General features: G+C 40.9%; 2 protein-coding genes across 4 annotated transcripts in view; one reads left to right on the forward strand and one right to left on the reverse strand.

The window, feature by feature from the left end:
• Positions 1 to 570: 570 nt before the first annotated feature.
• LOC126353783 (glucose-induced degradation protein 8 homolog) lies at positions 571 to 1,976 on the reverse strand. 2 transcript variants are annotated; one of them, XM_050002869.1, is made up of 2 exons: positions 1,869 to 1,976; positions 571 to 1,751 (listed from the first exon to the last, which is right to left on the reverse strand). In XM_050002869.1, the coding sequence occupies exon 2, from the start codon at positions 1,730 to 1,732 to the stop codon at positions 1,043 to 1,045; it is 690 nt and encodes a 229-aa protein (XP_049858826.1). In that variant the 5' UTR covers positions 1,733 to 1,751; positions 1,869 to 1,976; the 3' UTR covers positions 571 to 1,042. The 2 variants fall into 2 exon arrangements, with proteins under 2 accessions (XP_049858826.1, XP_049858827.1); XM_050002870.1 differs by having other exon boundaries at positions 1,844 to 1,970.
• Positions 1,977 to 2,167: 191 nt separating this feature from the next.
• The window catches only part of LOC126353784 (probable DNA-directed RNA polymerases I and III subunit RPAC2), a 47,552-nt gene continuing 22,396 nt past the window's right edge, over positions 2,168 to 27,323 (forward strand). Inside the window, exons 1-2 of one of the 2 annotated variants that reach the window (XM_050002873.1) lie at positions 2,168 to 2,285; positions 2,354 to 2,454. In XM_050002873.1, the coding sequence (XP_049858830.1) occupies positions 2,268 to 2,285; positions 2,354 to 2,454 (119 nt within the window). In that variant the 5' untranslated portion in view covers positions 2,168 to 2,267. The remainder of the gene's footprint in view (positions 2,286 to 2,353; positions 2,455 to 27,323) is intronic. The other variant, XM_050002872.1, reaches the window with a different exon arrangement.

Genomic DNA, 27,323 nt, shown 5'->3' on the forward strand with positions numbered 1-27,323 from the left:
ATACCAGAACTTTGATTTACCCATGTTGTATATACATATTATCTGTCACATTTATGCTATCCTGAGCTACTCAAGCATGGAGCATCTCTCAGATACTTCTGTCTGAATATCTTTCTGGCAGACAAAAGTTTGTGAAAGAATCACTCTTGTCCATTTCTGATGAAGGAATGGTGACTTGTCACAGCAACCTGGGGAAGCTACTAATTGATTTAAAACTTCACACTGTGTCCTTTGTAGGGTAGGACCTATTTTCAGTCTTCAGATGTCATAAGGCATGAAATGTATACAGGCAGTACTAATAACCAAGCCACACTGGCTTTTCTGTAAACTTTCTTATCCATAAGGGGGTTCATGTTCTGCCTACAGTACCAATTCCTTTGTTTTTTCAGTCACAAATCATAGCCTGTTCATTGACCAACACTTACATGCTTTTTATTTGTTCTGCTATCATGCCTAGAGTCAATAAAAATAATAATTGTGTTAAGTTTGAAAATCTCATTGTACATCTAAGAAAAGGAATTCCAAGTACAATGCTAAGTGAAACGAAGTGTGAGAAAAGTGCATAAAATTTTATTACACTTGTAAAAATACAGAAATTCTTTTGTTCTTGTTTATATGGAAAAAAGTTTATATGATAAATGAAAAAAAAGCCCTTAAATATAACACCTTAAATGGTTACGTGTCAATAAGGGTTTTAAGAGTTTAAATATGCATGCACAGTACTACTTTCCACATGTCTGTAATTGAATAAAAATTTCAGTACTTACTGTCTGCCTAAAAAACACAAATGCATGCACTCATTTTCAACACAGCTTAAACAGTTAGTACATTTTTTTCTGTAAATCGTTAATGCATCACTAAAACAAGAAATAACATACACAATCTGATTCTACAAAATTTGCTCAGTGGAACAAATGTCCCCACAATGAAAGTCGAAACTGGCGTTACAGTTTATTAGCAAACTGACATCCCTCAAGATGTTTCACTGTCCTTGATAAAAACTGGAAGTTTCAATAGATTCTTGAGGGGGAGATATTTGTTGTCATTTTGGTGCTTCAATTACAGCGTTGGCAAGGCAAGTCATCTTCGGATACTTAATCTTCTTCTTATCCAATTCATCTTGTGCCCATAATATTAATTTTAACAAATTTGACAACTTTGGAGTTGTAGATTCTCTGTTTTCCATTTTTAGTATTGCGGCATTTAGTTCACTTGCGACTTTTTGTCTATGTGTAGGGTGCAACAAATCACTAAATGGTGACTGATGGGGGTCTTCAAACGCCAAAAGGGCTAATGTTCTTTCCAACTCATTTAAAACGGTAGGATCAGATTCTGCAGCTTCTGATAACTGTTCTTGAGCAAAATGGAGCGCTTCTTCAATTTTTCCGCTTCGAATCAGTTCTGTCAAATGTAACTGCTGAAGATGAAAATATAAATACCTATCGTTATCTAGTAACTCAGGATGCAGCTGGTTAACTATTGCCGTAGCTTCCTGAATCTTACCACTCTGAATGGCATCACGTATTCGTATTCTGTCATCGAGAGAATCCAGATCCATACACGGACTCACGCCTGATTCCTGCTGGAATTTTTCAGTTGCTTCCTTAAATCCTTCTGTCACCAAATAATTCATAATAAGCTTATTCATGTCTGAACGCTGTACATGAACACCTTCGAGATGCTCCATCCAGTCGTCCTTCGAAATGTTTTCGTGTTTCTCTGTGTAGCTCATTTCGTCCACAACGCTACAGCTGTCAAGAAAAAGAAAAAAGCTTCTATAAATACCTTAAAAATAATTTCAAACATTCAACTATCACAGTAAATTATTGTTATAATAAGTTACCTCTGAATTCAAATGCAAATATTACCTGGCGTGATGACGATACACTGACTGCACATAGTAACAAGCCAAATCACACACTGAACAGCTGTCGTAACTTTACCACCACTGTCACACATATTATTTAGTCACCGACTTTATGCGCACGCCAAAGATTCGTCTATTATAAAATATTTCCAGAAAATTAGTTTTTCTACTTCTTTACTTTCTTTTTAATTCTGAAGGAACGTGTAATGGTGATACTATTCAGCTGTGACGGAAAATACTAACAATATATATATATATATATTTTCATTTTAGTTAGCGTGGTACGAAACGAGGTACAAACCGATTTTCACATGTTTTTTAAGCGGGTGGGACTCGAAATATCTGTGTTCGTCTGTTCGGACTTGGAAAACACAGAGTGGAATTGTAATTAACAAATGCTATGGATAGAATCGCAGAGGTATTGTATGTTTTATTCGGTATGATTAGTTTTGTCTTGCGTTCGGAAGTAACGTTAAACTCGTGTAGCTTGCAGGAGAGGATGATACGGAAGAGAGAAACAGGACGTTTGTGTTTGCTGACGAGGGCCACACATTCGGGAATGCTTTAAGGAGCATTATAGTGAGATAGTAAGTACGTTAGAAGTAGTGGTGCTTATAAACAATTAGAGACCATGAAGAACGTCTTTTATATATGCTGATGTAGGAGACGAACTTTGTATGAGATTATTTCGTATGAGTCGTCGTAAGCAGTCTTGGAATGCAGTTCCATAAAGCTTGTAACACACTCCATTGCGTCGTTTGATAACTTTATTTTGTACTAAGACTAGTTCAAAATTTGGAGCATGTACTGTGAAAAGATGAAGTTATCCTGTTAAAGTGTGCCTACGATATCGGTGGCTCTGCCGCTGCGTGAGCACGCAGCGCAGAAGTTTCTGACACTAAAGTGCATCGTCACCAGGTTTACATTAAGGTTATCATCTAATTTAATTCAAGCCTAGTTGTAACTGACAACGCACAACGCAGCTTTTGTACTTTTAACTTTTATAGAAAAAAACGCATTATTTGCCAGTTGCGTGTAAAAGTTTCATTAAACAACCCATGAGAGCTGTTTGAAACAATTACAATTTTACTGCAACTTGAAATACTTCTGTCAAACGGAAATTCAACATCTTATTATTAAAGAGAACTGAATATTTTCATTGGATGTTCTTTCTAAATAACTTTCATTTCATAAAATATATCTTAATTTTTGGCACTGTATCTCGGGGGACTAATGCAAAGCGTTAATTTTTGGTAGTTCACTGCAGAATACGTGGTGGTCAGAGATTCCTAGACCAAAGGAAAATTTATAAATATTTTCAAAAACATTATTTGTTAAAATATTAGTACAGATCACTGACCAACATTTTATTGAGATTTTCAAGCAGGTATTTTAGTTGTAGCTTTTTCTAGTAGTCTGTAATTAGAAACTACTATGACATTTAGCTCCTTTAACTCAACACAGTAGTTCTCAAATTTTCTCTCATAATGCAAATGATTAAAATAATTTCTTCTTTCATGTTTTATTTCGCAATGTGTTTTGCAAGGCCTTTGACGTGATTTTTGCTGTCTGCAGAAGTTGTTGCTAACTTGTAAAATTTAAAAATCTTGATTTATTTTTATTTATTTCTTTATTTGTCCTTCGACCATTCAGCACAACAGTATAGGACATATAAGACACATTAAAAATATAATCAAACACTGGAAATCTAGGGTGGACTAATAATAATATTATGAAAACGAATAGAGCAGATGTTGAGTCACATACAGAAACAATGAAAAGACTACTTAACATTTAAGATTTTGGCCAAAAGGCCTTCTTCATAAATAGAAACTACACACAATCAGATCACAATGGCAGGTTGGCCATGTGTGTGCAAGTTGTGCTTGTGTGTGTGCATTCTATTTCCAAAAATCACCTTTTGACCAAAACTTAAATGTTAAGTTGTCTTTTCATTGTGCTCGTCTGCAACTTAATGACTCCTCTATGTGGTGAGTAGCAATCTATCTTTTTCATAACATCAAAGATGTAATATATATGTAAGCTGTGTAGTCAAAAGTATCCAGCCACATGGCTTAAACGAACTTAAAAGTTCGTGGCGCCTTCCATCAGTAATCTACATCTACATCCATACTCCGCAAGCCACCTGACGGTGCGTGGCAGAGGGTACCCTGAGTACCTCTATCGGTTCTCCCTTCTATTCCAGTCTCCTATTGTTCGTGGAAAGAAGGATTGTCGGTATGCTTCTGTGTGGGCTCTAATCTCTCTGATTTTATCCTCATGGTCTCTTCGCGAGATATACGTAGGAGGGAGCAATATACTGCTTGTCTCTTTGGTGAAGGTATGTTCTTGAAACTTTAACAAAAGCCCGTACCGAGCTATTGAGCATCTCTCCTGCAGAGTCTTCCACTGGAGTTTATCTATCATCTCCGTAACGCTTTCGTGATTACTAAATTGTCCTGTAACGAAGTGCGCTGCTCTCCGTTGGATCTTCTCTATCTCTTCTATCAACCCTACCTGGTACGGATCCCAGACTGTTGAGCAGTATTCAACCAGTGGGCGAACAAGCGTACTGTAACCTACTTCCTTTGTTTTCGGATTGCATTTCCTTAGGATTCTTTCAATGAATCTGTCTGGCATCTGCTTTACTGACGATCAACTTTATATGATCATTCCATTTTAAATCACTCCTAATGCGTACTCCCAGATAATTTATGGAATTAAATGCTTCCAGTTGCTGACCTGCTATTTTCTAGCTAAATGATAAGGGATCTAACTCTCTACGTATTCACAGCACATTACACTTGTCTACATTGAGATTCAATTGCCATTCCCTGCACTATGCGTCAATCCGCTGCAGATCCTCCTGCATTTCAGTACAATTTTTCATTGTTGCAACCTCTTGATACACCACAGCATCATCTGCAAAAAGCCGCAGTGAACTTCCGATATCATCCACCAGGTCATTTATGAATATTGTGAATAGCAACGGTCCTATGACACTCCCCTGCGGCACACCTGAAATCACTCTTACTTCGGAAGACTTCTCTCCATTGAGAATGACATGCTGTGTTCTGTTATCTAGGAACTCCTCAATCCAATCACACAATTGGTCTGATAGTCCGTATGCTCTTTGTTCATTAAACGACTGTGCGGAACTGTGTCAAACGCCTTGCGGAAGTCAAGAAACACGGCATCTACCTGTGAACCCGTGTCTATGGCCCTCTGAGTCTCGTGGACGAATAGCGGGAGCTGGGTTTCACACGACCGTCTTTTTCGAAACCCATGCTGATTCCTACATAGTAGATTTCTAGTCTCCAGAAAAGTCGTTATACTCGAATGTAATATGTGTTCCAAAATTCTACAACTGATCGACGTTAGAGATATAGGTCTATAGTTCTGCACATCTGTTTGACGTCCCTTCTTGAAAATGGGGATGACCTGTGCCCTTTTCCAACCTTTTGGAACGCTTCGCTCTTCTAGAGACCTACGGTACACCGCTGCAAGAAGGGGGGGGGGGGGGGGGCGGCGGCAAGTTCCTTCGCGTACTCTGTGTAAAATGGAACTGGTATCCCATCAAGTCCAGCGGCCTTTTCTCTTTTGAGCGATTTTAATTGTTTCTCTCTCCCTTTGTCGTCTATTTCGATATCTACCATTTTGTCATCTGTGTGACAATCTAGAGAAGGAACTACAGTGTAGTCTTCCTCTGTGAAACAGCTTGGAAGAAGACATTTAGTATTTCGGCCTTTAGTCTGTCATCCTCTGTTTCAGTACCATTTTGGTCACAGAGTGTCTGGACATTTTGTTTTGATCCACCTACCGCTTTGACATAAGACCAAAATTTCTTAGGATTTTCTGCCAAGTCAGTACATAGAACTTTACTTTCGAATTCATTGAACGCCTCTCGCATAGCCCTCCTCACACAAAATTTTGCTTCGCGTAATTTTTGTTTTGTCTGCAAGGCTTTGGCTATGTTTATGTTTGCTGTGAAGTTCCCTTTGCTGGAATTCAGTACAGTGTTGGCCCACCCTTAGCCTTGATGACAGGTTCCACTTTCGCAGGCATATTTCAGTCAGGTGCCGGATGGTTTCTTGGGGAATGGTAGCCCATTCTTCAGAGTGCTGCACTGAGGAGAGGTATCAGTTGGTCGGTGAGGCCTGGCACGAAGTCGGCATTCCAAAGGTGTTTTATAGGATTCAGGTCAGGGATCTGTGCAGGCCAGTCCATGACAGGGATGTTGTTGTCGTGTAACCCCTCTGTCACAGGCCGTACATTATGAACAGGTACTTGATTGATGCAATCGCCATCCCCGAATTCCACTTCATCAGTGGGAAGCAAGAAGGTGCATAAAACATCAATGTAGGCCTGTGCTCTGATAGTGCCATGCAAAACAACCAAGGGTGCAAGCCTCTTCATTCCACTGTTCAATGTTTACGCTCCTCACACCAAGCGTGGCGTCGTTTGGCATTTACTGGCATGATGTGTGGCTTATGAGCAGCCACTCGACCATGAAATCCAAGTTTTCTCATCTCCCGCGTAACTGTCATAGCATTTGCAGCGGATCATGAGTGATGGTCTGTATAGATGTCTGCCTATTACAGGTTACAACCTTCTTCAACTGCCTACGGTCTCTGTCAGGCAACAGACGAGGTCGGCGTGCATGCTTTTGTGCTTTACGTGTCCCTTCATGTTTCCACTTCACTACCACATCGGAAACAGTGGATGTAGGGATGTTTAGGATTGCGGAGATCTTGCGTAAACACGTAGGACACAAGTGACACCCAGTCACCTGATCGTGTTTGAAGTTTGTGAGTTCCGTGGAGTGTCCCATTCTCCTCTCTCACTATGTCTAATGACAACTGAGGTTGCTGATGTGGAGTACCTGGCAGTAGGTGGCATCACAGTGCACCTAATATGAAAAACATACATTTTTGTGGGTGGTCGGACACTTTTGATCACATGAAACACATACAAAATTGTATTGGTTTAAGTAAGACTGTGCAGGATGTGTCCTAAAACCTGATCCCTATTTTAGTCAAGTCGTGCCGTAAATCTCTTTCTTCCTCAATTAGACTCAGTTGCTACTCAATAAACACTCGATCTACCTATCTACTCTACCAAATTCTTCTCTAACACTGATGTAAAGCTCATTGTCCTCAAATCACTTCTTTAAATTCATGCACTCCAGACAAATACATTCAGAAAAGACTTCCTGACACTTACATTCATATTAGATGCCAATGAAGTATGACTTTTTCAGAAATGATTTTTATGCTGTAGCGAGTCAGTATTGTATATCCATTCTGCTTTGGCCATTGTCAGTTATTCTGTTGTCCAAATAGCAAAAGACTTCTACTATTCCTCATGCCTCATTCCCTAATGGGTGATTCAGTGTTACGTGTTAGAGATGGTTCCCCCTCGACCAACTCTGATTTTGTGTAGCTTTGGTGTAATCGTTTACTATATGGCCAAAGGAGGATTTACAAATTTCTAGCTCCCAAATTTTAATATTTTGTCATTTGGGTGATTGTAAGTAAAGTGTGCATAAATGTTGCTACTTTTCAGACAATTTAGCCGTACTCGAAGTGTTGTAATTAAGTGGATATTTGAGTTAAAGCTGCAAAACTTGGCAAGGTAGTCGAACAGCTTGCAACGTGCACATTGTGTAAGCTTTATGTCGTTTGGTTCACTATTTTTGCTCGAAGTGCTACTCAAGATTGTCAGTGACAAAAGTCTCGTTATCTAGTTGGTTTACAAACTTCTCCTTTTCTGACATTATTGCCTAGTAGTTTTCTTATAAAACCTGTAAGTTTTATTACTATTGGCTCTATAGCTTTAGTGACAGGTGAGGGTGAGTATTTGAAAGAACATTATTTTCTCTGCAGTGAACAAATTGTTACGAGTGCTTTGTTACCTGTTCACTACCTAACATAGGTTTTCTGAATGCATCTTGCAGTTTCAACCAAATTATCGCCATCTTTGGTAACCCAGACCTCAGGCTACACTACAGATCAGTCTGTTGCTGCAACCAATTTTTAAGGGAGCTTAACTATTGGGAGTATCAGAAACATGTTTTATTATTATTATTATTATTATTATTATTATTAGAAAAAGAAAGTAACTATCAGCTGCAGTATAATCATATGCATGCTCTGGTACATTACCTTTTAGTAAAAACCTGGCATCTTCATCACATCCGATGGACACAGGCGAAGGGACTTTTTCCGGGTAACCAAGCCTGCTAGTTAATAGTGTGTTGAATAGTAAAGGCTCCTGAGTCATGTGTGTTTCTTAAATTGATTCTGAAGCCATTAGGGATTTAGCAGTTACCCCTGTCTTTTGTTTGGAATCTGTATAGTTTGCAAGCCAGAATACTGACAGTAATCAAAAAACAGCATTAATGCTGCAGTAATTTAAATTTTACATCAACTTTATTAATGACTCATGCTGGGAAACGGTGTTGCTGACCCACTGTTGCAGATGGTGCTGGTAAATTTGTGATAATGTGATAATTGGGGATCCATCGTGTAATTTTTTTTTTTTTTTTTTAATTGAGCTGTGAAACAATCTTGAAGGGGCCACAAGATTGCATGAAGTTTATAAGTGCATCATTCTCCTCAAATGAAATTTCACAAACATTGCCAACCCATCAGACATGCATACATATGTAAATAAAGGTATGTAACATACTGTCCCAGTTGCATTTTTGAAACCATAAATTCTGAAGCATCATCAGTTGGTTCTGATATTTTGGCAACAAATGACAAGAAATTCCACAGGAATTATTTTAAAATAATCATTTTGATTAAACTGATTAGTCTCTCTTGTTCCAGCAACTCCAAAGCCAAAGAAAACCTTTCTTCCTGAGAAGCTCTTGTTGATTCAGTTAAGCCCTCTCAACAAAATTTAGTTTATTCAAGCTTTGTTTGCATATTTTATGTAAATCAAAGATATGAGGATTTGGTTTTCCTTTGGGCACTTTAGGCTAGCCAAAGCAGCCAATTTTTTCATAGTTCCTCAGATTCCTTCACATTCTGGTTTTCCATGACTGGGTGCAAAAAAAGTTCCAGTCAGCTGTCATTCAAAAATCTTTGATGTGGTAACATAGATGATGAAATATTTGTACTAGTTTGCAGACCCTTAGCTGATGTACATGATTTTCTCGAAGTTTGTCACTTTTTGTTTCACTAAACTGACAAGCTTTATCAAAAAGACATGAACTGCAACTGTATCAGATCTTAGATTAATAACACAAAAACTTTATGCTTTCTATTTGCTCATTTTCTCTAAAGCTTTTGGTTACAGCAGGAGATGAGTCTGGTGGGCGATAGAAGGATCCAGCTTCATTTTATGCTCACCCCTAATACTGAGTGTAGCCCAAACAATCTCACATGCAGCTTAAATTTCTACTGTCGCATTCCCACTGTGTGTTAGACTTGCGACTAACTATTGCATTCTTATTGTGGAAGAAGTATGTCCTCTATGTTTATCATGTTTTTATTGAAGATCACTCAGCAGAGAACACACAACATAGGCAGTGATTACACAAAAATAACCAATGGAACATTGGGTAGACCTCCCCAGAAACATTCTATGAAATCAACAACAGAACAATTATAATGTAGCACACTGTTTAAAAGTTGGGGAACACTCATGCGCTGCGGCAAGGACTAATTACATGTCAGCACTCCTCGTGACCAGCATGCGAACCTCGTTGACACTTGCGTTCCATCAGCTGATTGCAGCTGCCAGCTGCACGAGACCGCCGTAGTTGCCACATCTACCATACTGGGTTTGAGTTTCTTGTGTATGGCAACATATACACCACCTCCAATTCTCACTTGCCCATCTTTTTGACTTACACTTTCCCCAAAAATTTCACTGCTGCAGTTTCAGGTATCAACCAGCTTTCTGTACCTACTATTATGTGAGCTTCACTGGTTTTTGTGAGTGCTTCAAACTCTGGCACTTTGTTGCCAATGATTTGGCAGTTTACCATTAAGTCTAGTTTACATGATGACATCAGGTTGCAGGCAACTATGCTACCAGCCACTGCACATGCACAGTGTGCGTTTGTGCAAGTGATTGGTGAAACTAAACACTTTCGGTCTGGTCCAACTTTGGCGACACTAGTTGCATGAGTTTTGAGGCCATATATGTTCGTAGGGTGTAGACAATCTGAAATATGAAGTGGGGAATGGAGAATAATGCTCACTTTTTATGTCTCTATGCTTTGCATAGGTGTTTGTTGGATTTCAGTGATGCTGATTACAAAAACGAGCAACATATTGATGCTCTTGAGACCATAATGTGCGATCAGAACACATGCTTATGCTCATAAATTACGGATAATGCTGATACATGGTGAAACAACGCTCTGGTAGGTGGTTTGCAGTTTTAAATCACCTTGGGGTGTGACCATGCAGTGCATTTGACCTGCGGTCTTCACACGGTGGTGATGGCAGCAGTCCACATATGCAGAGGCTTGTTGGTGCATGTCGGAGTATGGTGCAGCGAGTAAGTGTGCAGTTGTTTTCAGACATGCTAATGGTGACTGTGTGTTGAAAATGGCTCAAAGAACACACATTGATGACATTATGAGGGGTAGAATACTAGGGCGACTGGAGGCTGGTCAAACACAGCAGGTTGTAGCACAGGCCCTCTGTGTGCCACAAACTGTGATCTCAAGATTGTGGCAATGATTCCAGCAGACAGGAAACATGTCCAGGCGCTACAGTATGGAATGTTCATAGTGTACACCACCACAAGAAGACCTATATCTCACCATCAATGCCCGCAGATGGTGATGGAGTACTGCAGGTAGCCTTGTTCGGGACCTTACCGCAGCCACTGGAACAGTTGTCTCTAGACACACAGTCTATAGACGGCTGAACAGACATGGTTTATTCGCCCAGAGACCTGCAAGGTGCATTCCACTGACCCCAGATCATAGGAGAGCCCATAAAGCCTGGTGTAAAAAACACAGTACATGGTCATTGGAACTGCGGTCCCAGGTTACGTTCATGGACGAGTCCAGGTATAGTCTGAACAGTGATTCTCGCTGGGTTTTCATCTGGCTTGAACCAGGAACTAGATACAAACCTCTTAGTTTCCTTGAAAGAGACATGTATGGAGCTCGTGGTTTGATGGTGTGGGGTGGGATTATGATTGGTGCACATACACCCCTGCATGTCATTGACAGGAACTGTAAAACGTCAGCTGTATCAGGACGTCATTTTGCACCAGTATGTCTGCCTTTCCAGGGGTGCAGTGGGTCTTCCTCCTGATGGATGATAACGCACAGCCCCACTGAGCTGCCATTGTGGAGGAGTACCTTTAAACAGAAGGTATCAGGCAAATGGAGTGGCCTGCCTGTTCTCCAGACCTAAACCCCACTGAGCACGTCTGTGATGCTCTCGGTTGACGCATCGCTGCATGTCTTCAAACCCGTAGGACACTTCATGAGCTCCGATAGGCACTGGTGCAAGAATGGGAGGCTATACCCTTGCAGCTGCTCGACCACCTGATCCAGAGTATGCCAACCTGTTGTGCGGCCTGTGTATGTGTGCATGGTGGTCATATCCCATGTTGGTATTGGGGTACACGTGCAGGAAACAGTGCCGTTTTGTAGCATGTGTGTTTCGGGACAGTTTTCTCAACTTATGACCAATACCGTGGCCTTACAGATCTGTGTCATGTGTTCCTTATGTGCCTAAGCTATTAATGCCAGTTTTGTGTAGTGGCACGTTGTGTGGCACCACATTCTGCAATTATTCTTAATTTATGAGCATGAGTTTAGATGGTTTGACAGTATCTGAGCTGCAGGGCAAAATGTATTGGGTTAGGAGCACATGACAACTGAATTAAGGAAAATACAAGCAAGTAATTCTAGATGTGGCAATGCTCTCATCTACAAGACTAAAATCCCATCTTTTGAGTTGGCAGACTCTTTTTTTAAGGAATATTGTTGACAGGAGGGAAGGTTACACAAATCGAGAAGCTTCATTGTTCATTCAGTATTCATCTATTTAAAACGTCACAGCAGTGATCCTCATTCACATATGTTAGAATTTTGAAATTTTGTCACTGCATAGATCTGTCTTCAAGAGAGTAGTTCGCAAATAATTCTGTTCTTAATGCGGCCTACTTTGGATAATTATTGCTGTCAGTGTTAATAATTATTGCTGTTAATGGAAAAAGTGTCATCGCCAACAAAAACAGCATCTTATAACATGCTGAGTCTTCTCGATTGTAATGCACGCAATATGGTATTAATTTCAGTTCTGGCAACAGTACTTCATGCATTACAGTTTATTTACTCCTTATCGCATAATTAGCTCTACTTGGAAGAAACTTGAACAGTTCTGGTGACATTCTAAGATAACTGAAAGAAGTTCTTGGGTTTTCCATTGTAAATTATTTCAGCAAGGATGCTGTTCTTCATCCAGTCAAGAATCAAAACATGTTTCTTATTTTTTTCTTATGCAGTGAGTCCATGCAACTAAATTTAACTCCATCACAAGTCGTGCAATGTACATCTGCCAAAACTTTCATTTCAGATGTAGCTCAGGAACCCTCAAAGCGACGAAACTGAAATTTATACTGGTGGCATACAACTCATTCCACGCAACAAGTGGCGCAATCCGACGTTGTCATGTAAACTAGGCTTTAGGATTTTAATGCTCTCACCTGTTGGAGGTACTTCTTTTGATCTTGCACATCTTGTGTGCCCCCCACACACAGTCAGCTACCTGAGTAGTATTTTCTTATGTGTAGTGCCCATCTGACCCATTTAGGGAGACCCCACAGTTCTCAGCCGTATGGCGCAAGTTCAAGAAGTCACAGCCTGACTAGTCACAGAACCTTCAAAGTCTCTGGTTCAGTCCTTTTATTTGACTCTAAATCAAAGAGCCATGATCAGTTCTGGGGACAATGCTGTAAATTATGAGCTTAATTGAAACTTCATAAGTAGGGCTGGTCTTCTCACCCTTCTCTGCCAGTCGCTGGAATGACCCAAGAGTGACGTCAGAGCGCAAACTACAGGCATCATTTGTCCCACCGTGCGCCACAATCTAAATTTGGTTGCACCCTGTTCCCTCAGTGGCTGCTGGAATAGCCTCTTAGACATGTTGAATAAGGCCCTCAGGCACACACACTAAGTGTACCTGGTGTCCTTCCCTGTCCTTTGCTACCATTTCCCGAAGGGGTATTTTCATCCACTGTACATTTAACTGCCAACGATTAATAGATCCCTACCCTTTTGCATTTGATTCCTCTTGACACTGAACAAAACAGGTTTCTCCAAAACGGGTGAAGTGAGCCTCACTGGCTTAGTTTCGGTGAAAGACAGCACCTCAAACTTGTTGGTTAGGGGGATCGGTACAACACCTTGAGTCCTCTGTTGTCTCTATCCACCCTGTACAGGGCACCTAGATCTACCATTGACACATCACTCACTATCAAGTGGACGAGTAATGACAGATCCTGTAGTTTCTACAGAGGAGATAGGAATCACGGGAGAAGATGGTGTCTGAGCTACCTCTGGTACAAATATCACAGGTACATGACTCTCTAGAGCTCTTCCAACACACCGATTCGCAGCAGTTGCCAGTCATTTGACAGTAGTCAGGATGATTTCCAGCTGCTAAAGAATGTCTAGTTCAAGAACAGCATTCACAGTGGGGCTGCAGTGTGTTACAAGGTAGTTAGCAAATAATTGTTAATTATGCCAACTAATTATCTTTTAATCTGTTGAGTTAAAAAGTCGCTAATCCCCTATAAGAATTGGAACAAGTACGCAAAACGAAATTTCTGTCAAGGCAGCACAAAAACCTGTGGTAATGACTCCTGGTTTCCTAAAACATTTTGATGTTAATTATTGTTAGTAAATTCGAAAACGGAGTTAATTTATGGTAAATTTATGGTAAATGCAGATAGTATATATGGCTAATCCTCTGTAAGGGAAAACTAGGTGTAACAGAATGTGGTAGTGAGAAAATCTGCTACAATAACTAAATAACAAATGCCAATTTGCTACAGATTGCTCATGGATTTTGCAGAGGACAATGGTAAATTCCAAAAATTCACAAATAAAACACGTTTATTTTCGTTGATATAGAATGAAGTTCAGCGGTGACGTATTCTTTGTCAGAACTGTGAACCACAAGTGTTGATTTCCTTAGAAATAAATTACTTATCCAAAACAGACATGTATTGGTAATCTAGTTTTGTGCGCATCCGAAATTACTCAAAATAATCTATGTTTTCACATAATTGTGCAATGAAATTAGAGAAAGATTGTTTTGAATGAGGATAGTCCTACTGTTCTCGAAAATTTTAAGAGCATAAGTAAGTTTAAGCCCACAATTCACAATAACACTAAGAGTTTATCATGGCACTCGCGAATGTTTGAAATTACACAATATACAACAATATAAACAGGAATTGGTACAATCAGTGAAAGATTATGCAGAAACCATGTTAATAGTAAACTAAGCGAATTTAGAACTTTAAAACAGCACAAAAAGGTCTTGCACAAAGGAAAATTCTCTTGTCAGGTTTTATATATAAATAAATGTGTGTATTGTGTGGATTTTTCAGTTAGCTGATTCTGTGCACACTTTACACAGTCATGCTGAAGAACAACATTTCAGCCAGAGTTTCTTTGTCAAAATTGCTAAAATATGCAGCACCCACAAAGTACATCTTCTGCTTTTTGCAACTAACTGCTGGAAACTGTAGAGAAACCCTCAGTTCACTGGTATGCAAGTTCCCCAGTCACACTGTAATCATCTGTGGAGACTTTATCAACCAACTGTTAATTGGGAAAAATCTCAATTTTGTTAGTGGTGGGAGTGATAAGACATCTCGTGAAACTTAACTAAATGCCTTCTTTGAAAGCTGCCCAGAACTGATAGTGAGGAACACCACTCATGAGAGGAAGTCTGGCTCCAGTTTAAAAGAAAGTTGCCAATGCACTGGATAGATATATACCCAGTAGAACAGTTCATAATGGGAAGGAGCCTTGACAGTATACAGTCGCTGTATGGAAATTTTTAAAGAAAAGGAGATTATGGCGTAATAGATGTAAAACAAACCAAAGGGCTCGAGAGAGAGAAATACTGGATGAAGCAAATTTGGCTGTCAAGAGAGCAATGTATGATGTCTTCCATGACTACAGTGGTGGACTATTGTCAGGTGACCTTTCACAGAACACAAAGAAATTCTGGTTGTTTCTAAAGGCTGTCAGCAGCACCAAAGATAGTGTCCAGTCTGTAGTGAATAGAACAGGAATTGAAATCTAGGATAGCAAAGTAAAAGCTTAAATACTTAAGTTCATTTTCAAATGTTCCTTTACAAATGAAAACCCAGATGAACTGCCCCAATTTAGTCCTCGTAACACTGAAAAGGTGAATGAACTAAGTGTTAGTGTCAGTGGTGCTGAGAAACAGCTGAAATCATTAAAATTGAACAAAGTTCCCGGGCACGATGGAATCCCTGTCAGATTCTATACTGAATTTGCACCTGCATTAGGCCCTCTTCTAACTGCAATGTATCATAGATCCCTCGAACAAAAAACTTTGCCCAATTCTTGGAAAAAGTCACAGGTCACACCTGTCTACAAAACTATTGTCCAGTGTAGAATCTTTTAACATATTCTGAGCTCAAACGTAATGAAGTATCTTGACCAGAATGACCTCCTCAATGCCAACCAACATGAATTTTGAAAACATCAATCGTGTGAAACGCAGCTTGCAGTTTCCTCACATGACCTACTGAAAGCTTTGGATTAAGGCAAACAGATAAATGCTGTATTTCTTGATTTCCGAAAGGCATTTGACTCAGTACTACATGTTAGCTTATTACCATATGGGGTATCAAGTGAAATTTGTGACTCGATTGAGGACTGTAGAATGATGACACGGCATGTTGTCTTGGATAGAGTGCCATCATCAGATGTAGAAGTAACTTCGGTTGTGCCCCAGGGAAGTGTGTTGGGACACAGGCATCAGGCTTTTTGCAGATGATGCAATTATCTGTAATGAAGTGTACTGTCTGAAAGTAGCTGCATAAAAATTTGGTTAGATCTTGATAAGGTTTCAAACTGATGCAGAGATTGGCAACTTGCTTTAAATATTCAGCAATTTAAAATTTTGCACTACACAAAATGAATGAAAAAAAAAATAGTATCCTGTGACTATAATATCAGCGAGTCACTGTTGGAATTGTCCAACTCGTACAAATACCTGGCTGTAACACTTTGTAGGGATGTGACATGAAATGATTGCATAGATTCAGTCATGGGTAAAGCAGGTGTTAGACTTCGGTTCATTGGTAGAATACTTGTGAAATGCAGTCTACAGAGGAGATTGCTTACAAATCACTTATGCAACGTGTTCTAGAATATTTCTCAAGTGTGTGGGACATGTACCGGATAGGACTGGCAGGGATATTGAACATACGGAGAGAAGCATGAGTGGTCACAGGTTTGTTTAATCTGTGGGAGAGTTTCACAGATATAGTGAAGAAACTGCACTTGAATACTTTTGAACATAGACATAAACTATCCCAAGAAAGTCTGTCAACGAAGATTCAAGAACTGGCTTTAAACGATTACACTAAAAACATATTGTAGCCCCCTATGTGTCATTCACATAGGGATTGTGAGGATAAGATAAAATTAATTATTGCATATGCAGAGGCATTCAGTAATTCTTCTCACACTCCATACATGAACAGAACAGGAAGAAACTGTAATAACTTGTGCAATGGGACATATGCTCTGCTGTGCACCTCATGGTGGTTTGCATTGTATTGATGTAAATGTAGAAGTAGACAATAGTGATTGCATATGACCAAATGCCCTTGGATTTTGTGAAAGATCATTTGACAGTAGTCTGCTGTGGTAGTCATTATAGGCATTGTTTTCTTGACAGCCAAATGCATTTCATTAAGAATCTCTCTATCTCTCTATCCATTTCAGGTTTCTTTTTGAGATAGGACACTACTACCTTGTCCTCTAGTTTACTGAACATATAAATCTTTCTACCTGTTTTTGACCAAATAATTTAATTTAATTTTTGTTTTAGCTGTTAGTTTAGCTTGTTTTAGTCGTCCTTTGTACTTGGCTAATCGTTGTTGCTAGAACTGCCTCATGGTCATTGATACCTGTTTCAATGTGGACATCCTCAAAGACGTCAGGTCTATTTGTTGCCATTGGATCTGCTATATATCTGTCATAAGTGGGATTCTGAACTATCTGTTCAAAGCAGCATGAACTTGGGTTCTGAATGAGTGGAGAGGTCAGACTTCTAATGCTACCTCTCTGACAAAATTGTCTACCTGCAGCTGCTTAATTTCAAATGATGCATGATCTGTTTTTTACCACTTTTTGTGCATGTCTCTCAAAACAACTCTCATGTTGATGCAGCATGTAAACTTTTGTTTCTGTACCACAAGGTGTCAGATTTGTCAGATATCGTTCATTCCAATTGCCTAGCAACAGCCACTATTGTTTCTGAACTTGTATTCCCTCAACTCTAATAGGAACACAAGCCTTCATGCTTTACATAAATCTGTGGCTGCCGTGACTCACAAGTATGGAAATGATTAGCAGATAGCATTTGGATACTTATTAAACTTTCTGTCCAATTAACTTTACACTTGAGGTAGCCTTTTAAATTGCATTTACTGTCCATCTGAATTTAAAGAGTGGAAGCCCCAAGAGAACCCATACTACTATTAACCTTATCACGTACTTTCATCTGCGCAATATCAGATGAAGCCAAAGCTTTAAAAGCAACCAAATTTTGTTATGGAGTTCTCCGTGGCAGTTTACACACTATATTTGCCCATTTAAACCATACTTGCTGAAATTTCTTCAGCTGATTTGCCAGAGTTTGTTATCCATCTCCAATATTTGCAGTTGTGATGATTCTTCTGCAAGAAAGGATTGCCACACGATATTTGCAGTTTCAAATTTTGTCAGCAAAATCGCTATATGAGAAAGACAAATCATACATTCTTAACCGAACCTCCAACCAAAATGACACAACAATAGTTTCTTTTGTTCAAGAGAAAAATCTTTAACATTTGGCAGCCAAAAGAACATAATTTTCAAAATACACTGCGCAAGCTTTTGGAGCCAGTGGTTCCTTCTTCAACAGAAGGGTTGAAGGGCAAGGAGGGATGAAGGAAAAGGATTGGTAAGGTAAGGAAACAGGGAGAGTTGTGGAAAAATCGCCTAGAATCCTGAGACAAGGGAGGAGACAGGGGAGACTTACAGGATGGGATGACAAGAAAAAACTGTTGGGCACTGCACTGAATGAAATTTGAAAACTGATAGCTTGTGTGGCTCCACAACGGGAATTAACAGACTTTGAATGTGGAATGGTAGTTGGCGCTAGGTGCATGTGACGTTCCATTTCGGAAATCACCAGGGAATTCAGTATACCAAGATCCACAGTGTCAAGAGTGTGCTGAGAGTACCAGATTTCAGGCATTACCTCACACCATGGACAACAGTAGTCTTCACTTAATGACTGACAGCAGTGGTGTTTGTGTAGAGCTGTCATTGCTAACAGACAAGCAGCACTGTGCGAAATAACCAGAGACATCAATGTGAGACATATGATGAATGTATCTGTTAGGACAGTACGGCAAAATTGGGCATTAATGGACTACGGCAACAGACGACCGACACAACTGCTGATGCTAACAATATGACAACACCTGCAGAGCCTCTCTTGGGCTATATAAGTTGGACCCTAGATGACTGGTAAACTGTGACCTGATCAGGTGAGTCCCAATTTTAATAGGTAAGAGCTGATGGTATAGTTTGAGTGTGGCACTCCCAAAGCCAGGGACACAAGTTGTCAACAAGGCACTGTGCAAGGTTGTGGTGGTTCCATAATTGTGTGGGTTGTTTTTACGTGGAATGGACTGGGTCCTCTGGTCTAACTGAACATCGTTAACTGTAAATGGTTATGTTTTGCTACTTGGAGATCATTTGCAGCCATTCATGGACGACCTGTTCCCAGACTACGATGGAAATTTTCTGGGTGGCAGTGCACCATGTCACTATACCACTAGTGTTCTTGATTGGTTTGAAGAACATTCTGGACAGTTTGAGCGAATGATTTGGCCACTTAGATCGCCTGACATGAACATTTATGGGGCATAATTGAGAGGTCAGTTCACACACAAAATCCGGCACCTACAACATTTTCGCAATTATGGACAACTGTGGAGGCATCACAGCTCAGTATTTCTGCTGGGGAGTCTGTGCCATGACAAGTTACTGCTCTGTGCCAAGCAAAAGAAGGTCTGACATATTAGGAAGTATCCCATGACTTTTGTCACCGTGTGAATTAAGGCCAGGGGTCATAACTGTCTGCTTTATGTCAAAATTTTATGAAAGCTTAATGAAATGGTTTTAAAATAGTACCAAACCTCGCCCACCGTGAAAGATGGAATTCCCACTAGTGTGCGTTTGGTACTAGGTTGTGACTATCAACTCGTGTAGAGAATATGCTCATCAACATGATATTGTGTGTCAGCAATATGCATTCTCTGTCCATGCCCTTTCATGCTAAGAAATAACTTGGTAAAATAATGTCATGAAATGGGGTTCATTCCATCTGACAATTCGCCCACCGCTCCTAGAATAGCTCTTTGTCACCCATAAACAGGTCTGTGACCTTTCATGCTGCCTTGCTGTGTATCTTTTTAATATCCCCTGTTAGTCCTATTTGGTACAGGTCACACACAGTTGAGCAATTTTCTGGAGAAACTTTACTGAATAATTGTAGACCATCAAAGAAAAAAAGTGTTGTGATGCGAAAAGAGGCAGCCAGGGTTGCAATGAAAATTGATGTTTATTTAGTTGGTGACCAATTTGGGGCTATGTCCATTCTCAAAGCAAGCAATGTTTGCCAAGTAAAAAGTCGATCCAAAATAGCAGTACATAAAGTGGTTTCATATGTATATGGTCCTGGTTGATTCTGAAGTTGCGAGAAAAGCATTCATAAAACTGAGATTTTTTGTAGAGAAAGAGATCCTCTTTCAAGTAGTCGTCAAAGCAAGTAGGGCTCAGGTATCCATTCCGAGGTACAAATGTTCAGAAGTCACTTACTTCGGCAGCAAATTTCTTTGTAGGTAACTTCAACCGTGACTCTTTTTTTAAAAAACTGAACCGAAGAAGTGATAAAATTCACAAGTTTTATAAACATGCTACTGGGTAATAAGGTCACAGGAGGAGAAATTTCGCAAACCAATTACATAAAAAGAAATCGTATCACACAAAATTTATCAACAACTTTGTGTTCCAGTTGGAGCAAAAATACTGAACCAAATGACAAAACTGTACACAATGTCCGCACTGAAAACTATTCAGCTGTCTTGGCAAGTTTTGCAGCTTTAGCACAATTATCCACTGAATTGCAGCACTTTGTACATGGCTAAAATTTTTGAAACATCAGACATTTGTGCACCCTTCACTGAAGACCCTCCCACTCACAAAGCATCGACTGATTTAATTAGACTACATTCTATATCTAAATCAATTCTCTGCAAGCCACTATATGGTGTGTGTGGCAGAGCGTACCCATAACACTATTAATAATTTCCTTCCCCATTCCAATGGCAAATGGATAGAGGGAAAAAGGATCGTCTATATGCCTCCATATGAGCCCTAATTTCTTGTATCTTATCTTTGTGGTACTTAACACAAACTATGTTATAGCAGTAGACTCATTAGGCAGTCAGCTTGAGATGCTGGTTCTCTAAATTTTCTCTATAGAGTTCTTCAAAAAGAATGTTGCCTTCCCTCCAGGAATTTCCATTTGAGTTCCTGAAGCATCTCTGTAACATTTGCATGTTGTTCAAACCCACCAGTAACAAATCTAGCATCCAGCTTCTGAATTGCTGTGATGTCTTGCTTTATTATCCTGGTACGAGTCCCATACACTCGAATAGTACTTAAGAATAAGTCACATTGTCATCCCATATGTGCTCTCCTGACACTTAAATCTATATTTGATGTTAACAAATTTCTCTTTTTCAGAAATGCTTTCCTTGCCATTGCCAGTCTACATTTTATATCCTTTCTACTTCGACCATCATAAGTTATTTTGCTCCCCAAATAGCAAAACTCATTTAATACTTTAAGAATCTCATTTCCTATTCTAATTCCCACAGCATCACCCGATTTAATTCGACTACATCGCATTATCCTTGTTTTGCTTTTGTTGATGTTCATCTTATATCATCCTTTCTTCTCCATGGATTTTAATTCCTACTTAGAATTTTTCTTTTGTTTCCTTTAGTGCTTGCTCAATATACAGATTGAATAACATTGGGCATAGGTTACAACTCTGTCTCACTCCCTTCCCAACCACTGCTTCCCTTTCATGCTCCTCAATTCTTATAACTGAAGCTTTTGAAATGGGGTGCTACAGAAGAATGCTGAAGATTAGATGGGTAGATCACTTAACTAATGAGGAGGTATTGAATAGAATTGGGGAGAAGAGAAATTTGTGGCACAACTTGACTAGAAGAAGGGATCGGTTGGTAGGGCATATTCTAAGGCATCGAGGAATCACCAGTTTAGTATTGGAGGGCAGCGTGGAGGGTAAAAATCGTAGAGGGCGACCAAGAGGAAGAGGGAGGAGGAGGAGGAGGAGGAGGAGGAGGAGGATGACGTGTGCTCTCTTTTACAGATGAACCACACTTTCTTAGAATTCTCCCAATAAACCGAAGTTGACCATTTGCCTTTCCTACCAAAGTCCTTGGATGCTCATTCCATTTCATATTACTTTGCAACATTATGTCCAGATATTTAAATGACATGGCCGTGTCAAGTAGGAAGCTACTAATGCTGTATCAGAACATTATGGGTTTGTTTGTCCTATTCATCTGCATCAACTTACATTTTTCTGTATTTAGAACCAGCTTTCATTCATTACACCAATTAGAAATTTTTGTCTAAGTCACCTTGCATAGCTTCCCACTGTCACTCAACTTTGACAGCTTATCGTACACCACTGCATCATCAGCAAACAACTGCAGATAGCTGCCCACCCCTTCCGCCACATCATTTACATACATAGTAAACAACAGTGACCCTACCACACTTCTCTGGGGCGCTCCTGATGATACCCTATTCTCTGATGAACACTCGCCATTGAGGGCAACATAATGCATTCTATTACTTACAAAAGTCATCGAGCCACTCCCATATCTGTGAACTTATTCTATACGCTCATACCTTCATTAACAGCCTGCAGTAGGGCACAGTGTTAAATGCTTTTCAGAAATCTGGAACTTTCCTCTTGCCCTTCATCCATTGTTCTCAGTATATCGTGTGAGAAAAGGGCAACCTGAGATTACCATGAGCAATGCTTTCTAAAACCATGCTGATTTGTGGACATAAGTTTCTCTGTCTCATGAAAGTTTATAGTATTTGAACTGAGAATATGTTCAAGGATTCTGCAGCAAACTGGAAGGGACATAGGTCTGTAATTTTGTGGATCTGTTCCTTTACCTTTTTTTATATACAGGATTCACCTGCATCTTTTTCCAGTCACTTTTTACTTTGCACTGGGCAAAAGATTCATGAGAAATGCAAACTAGTTAAGGGACCAATGCCATAGAGTACTCTTTCATAAAACCGAATTGAGTTTCCACCCAGACCTGGTGATTTATTTGCTTTCAAATCTTTCAGTTGTTTCTCCAAGGCAATGATGCTTATTACTGTGTTGCCCACACGAGAGTCTGCCCAATGGTCAAATAACGGTATGTTTGTATGATTCTCCTCTTTGAAAGATTTCGTGAATGCAGTACTTAAAACTTCTTCTTTCGATTTTTACTTTCAGCTGCCACACCAGACTGGTCAACTAGGGACTGATTGGAAGGCTTAGACTTGTCTAGCAATTTTACGTAGGAGCAGAATTTTCTCTGGTTCTCTGCCAGATGTTTTGCTATGGTATGATGGTGATAGTTTTATACTTCGTACGTAGATCTTTTCACAGATGTACGAATCTCTACAGACCTTCACTTGGGTCATGCAGGGTAGCCACACTGTATGAGGCATCGTGCACGGTTCTTGTGGAGGTTAGAGTTCTCCTTCGGGCATGGGTTGTGTGTGTCGTCCTTATCGTAAGTTAGTTAAAGTTAAATTAAATAGTGTGTAAGCTTAAGGACCGATGACCTCAGCAATTTGGTCCTATAAGATATTACCACAAATTTACAAACATTTAACCTTTACTTGTCGTCGTTTGTACATTGTCTTTTGAACCGAGAGTGCAAAAGCTACTGCTTCCTTACCATATTCTGAATTTTGTTATTAAAACATGCTGGGTCTTATCTACCCTTTATCCACTCACTAGGCAGTTTGCTCATAATCCCTCTACGTCCATCTTAGTGGTACGAAGTGACTTCAATTCAGTGTGAGATAGTGACAAGTGCTTATCTACTATATCCAGCAGAAACATTATCCTAGCCTTCTTCACTGATTTATTAACTTTCGTAATCATAGTTGCTGTTATGATATCATGATTGCTAATCCCCATTTCTATATTGATATTTTCAATAAGATTTGTAGCTTCAAGGTCCAAGATATTTCCATTGTGCATTATGTGTGGGCAGCCGAGCTAGCTGCTAAAGGCAATTTTCAGAAAATGTGTTCAAAAATATTTCTCAAGACTGCCTGTCTGTAACACCCCCCCCCCCCCTCCCCCCAATGAATCTGCACACATCCCAGTCTGTACTTGGTAGGGTAAAGTCATCTCCAACTAGTATTGCATGATCTGGGTATTTACGCACTACTGCCTGTAGACTTTCTTTGAATGACACGAACTGTCACAGTGGAATTAGGTGGCCGGTAAAAACATCCAACAATTAACTTGTTATTCGCAGCCACATCTACCTCAATAGAAAGAATAATTTTGTCCACTGCAGTGAACACTCCCCCTCCTATGGCCTCTAATTTGTCTTTCTGATATACATTCCACAACTCGTTAAATATCTCAGAATTTTCCATTTTAGGTTTTAGCCAGCTGTCAGTCCCAAGACTAATTTGAATGAGATAGCTTCCCTGGAGGGCAGTAAATTCAGGAACTGTGGTATAAAAACTATGACAGTTCACTAACAAAAGTTTGACAGTCGAAGTGATTCTACTCTGAACGCAGCCTGACTTCCCTTGCGGTGTATCAACTCGCGAGTGCTCATCATAGAACCTCGAACTACTGTCTAGCCTAGAAAACCCTAATGTGCACTCCATAAGTACTCTGCTACCTGAGTATCTGCTTCCTTCGTGTTCCGTTATCCTTGTTTTATTTTCCAGATTTTTTTTCCGCCCTACCTTTAATTCCCTTTTTAAACTTCTCCCTGGTATTCTTTAGTGCTTGATTAATGTAGAAATTGAATAACACATGGGAACTGCCACAACCCTGTTTCACTCCCTTATCACCCCCCCCCCCTCCCCCACCCACTGTTGCAGGTCCTGGGGTTAGAATAGGCTCAAGGTATCCCTGCCTGTCGTAAGAGGTGACTAAAAGGAGTCTCACACTTTTCGGCCCCATAAGCTCAGGCCCTGTTTTATTGTTTGACCTGCCACTTTCTGAGCTCTACAGAAGTGCAGGCCATATGAAGGAGGACTCCTTATGTGGTGCATTAGTTATCTATAGTGCCCTTAGATTTGATCTCGTGAATCTCTTGTCATGGCTTTGCACCTCCACCAGCAATTCAATTATTTGGGGCGAGGACACTTTCCAGGGTATGTCATCTTCTTCTGTTGTCTCGTGTCCTCTTTGGCCCCCATGACAGTACTGGATTTCTCTGCACCCACTGTCCAGCATTGTAGTCAGTCCATTGTGGTGGGGCCATCATTTACCCATTTGGTGGTGTCTCCCAGACAACACAGGGATCAACACTCCCCATGTATGCCAAGGAGTAGATGCCTGTCTTCCTGGGGCAACAGGAGTCCTGGCAACGGCAACCATGCCAGGTGGCCTTTGTTGTGGCTGGGTGGTGCCCGTGGGGAGAGCCCCTGATTGGAGTGGGTGGCATCAGGGCGGATGACCCGCAATGAAGCGAACTAAGTCATCTCTTGCTGGTGACCATATGGTCCCTCGCTACACCATGGGAGGAATGTAGTGCTACAGAAAGAAGATTCGCCTCAATATTTAGTCTCTAGCAGAATGGACGGGGGTCTCCATTCTACCTATGAAGCCTAAATTTTTTGTTGAAAATCTTGAGGATATGTTTGGGGAAGTGACAGCACTGTCCAAGATGAGAAGCGGTGCAGTCTTGAGTCAGACAGCATCCCCAGCCCAGTCCCAGGAGTTACTTGCTTGTGACCGGCTGGGTGATATTCCTGTTTCCATCGCTCCCCATAAAAGCCTCACCGTGGTACAAGGGATTATTTTCCATCATGACCACCTCATGCAGTCTGATGATGAGCTCCGCGCCAATCTACAACGGTGGGGTGTTCATTTCATTCGGTGCATTTACAGGGGATCCAAAGACAACAGGGTTGCTACTGGTGCCTTCATCTTGGCCTTTGAGGGTGATTCATTGTCTGAAAAGGTCAAGGTGATGGTTTACCGCTGTGATGTTGAACCACATGTCCCTCCCCCTATGCAGTGCTTTAAGTGCTGGAAATTCGGGCACGTCTTCCCGCTGCACTTGCAACGTCATATGTCGAGACTGCGGACGTCCATTGCATCCAGATACTCCCTGTGTGCCTCCTCCCACTTGGATCAGCTGCAGAGAGCAGCACTCCCCCTGCTCGCCAGACTGCACAGTACTCCAAAAGCAGTGGAAAGTCATGAAGTACAATACCCTGGACCGATTGACTTACCAAGAGGCTAAAGGTAAATTTGAACAATTACACCCCGTTCAATTGACGTCCGTGTACGCTGCAGCTACATTACTGTCGTCATCACAGGTATAAGTTGTACTGCACTCTGTGCCACAAACAGTGGGCCCTCCGGGCCTCTATAATACATCCGCCCCCTTGGGGTAACAGAAAAATTTCCTTACATTGCTCCCAAAGTACCTACTTCGGGAGCAAGGCGCCGCCCCCCCTCTCCAAACGCAGGGGACATAGGTCCCCTCTCCCCCCAGCCGGAGATGCAACAGCCTACTATGGCTCCTCTCTTGCAGAAGGTTTCCAATAATGCCACAGCAGACACTCGCCAGTGGCCAAAGGAGCCAAAAGCTGCTGGACAAAGAGCTTCACGGTCTTCCTCTGTGCCTGAAGTTACTTCGGATAAGTCCTCCCAGCATGCCCCTAAAATAAAGCAAGAGGGCAAGCAAACAAAGAAGTCTGCTAAGAAAAAGGACCTTCCAGTGACCCCAACGCCACCACTCCCTACTAGTTCTGCACCCGGAGATGAGGTGGAGATCTCGGATCTCACTGATGCATCATCCACAATAGGAGTAGATACAAGTACTCAATTGGTGGCAGCAGGTGACCCTGAAATGTAACCTGCCTCCTTGGATGCTTCATACCTCCCCAGCCTCAAGATATCATCATCCTCCAGTGGAATTGCTGCGGTTTTTTCCACCATGTGGCTGAGCTACTGCAAACATTAAGCCTTACACCTTCTTTCTGCATTGCTCTATAGGAAACCTGATTCCCGGCAATGCGGACTCCCAGCCCTTCTTGGCTATAGGGGATATTACAAAAACAGTAGCGACTATAATAGTGTGTCAGGTGGAGTTTGTGTTTATATCCTGAACTCAGTGCAGTGAACCTGTGCCCCCTTCAAACCACTCTTGAAGCTGTGGCTGTCTGGAAAAGGACAACACAGGAAATAACTGTCTGCAATGTATATCTTCCTCCAGATGGTGCAGCACCCCTGAATGCATTGGCTGCACTGATTGCTGAACTCCCTAAACCTTTCCTACATTTGGGAGATATTAATGCCCATAATCCCTTGTGTGGTGGCACTGTTGAAACTTTCCTGTCTCTACTCGACCTCTGCCTTTTAAATATGGCCCTCACACATTTCAGTGTATCTCATGGCACTTCCTTGGCCATTGATTTATCAATTCACAACACAAGACTTCTCCCATCTGTTCACTGGAGAGCACACGATGACCTGTGTGGTAGTGACCACTTCCCCATCTTCCTGTCACTCCCCTGATGTCATGCTCATGGACGCCTACCCAGATGGGCTTTAAACAAGGCAGACTAGGTAGCCTTCACCTCTTCTGTCACCGTTGAATCTCCCCCACATGGTGCCATCGATGTTGTGGTTCAGCAGGTCACTAAAACGTTCGCATCTGCGGTGGAAAACGTGATCCCTCGTACTCTAGGGTGCCCCGGTGAAAGACAGTCCTTTGGTCGTCGCTGGAAGGCACTGAGGCAATTAGAGCATCGGTGAGCTCTACAGTGACATAAGTGGCACCCTTCCCTAGGGCACCTAATAGCCTTCAAGCGGCTCTGTGT

The sequence above is a fragment of the Schistocerca gregaria genome, chromosome 3 (assembly GCF_023897955.1).
Source record: "Schistocerca gregaria isolate iqSchGreg1 chromosome 3, iqSchGreg1.2, whole genome shotgun sequence".
Taxonomy (NCBI): domain Eukaryota; kingdom Metazoa; phylum Arthropoda; class Insecta; order Orthoptera; family Acrididae; genus Schistocerca; species Schistocerca gregaria.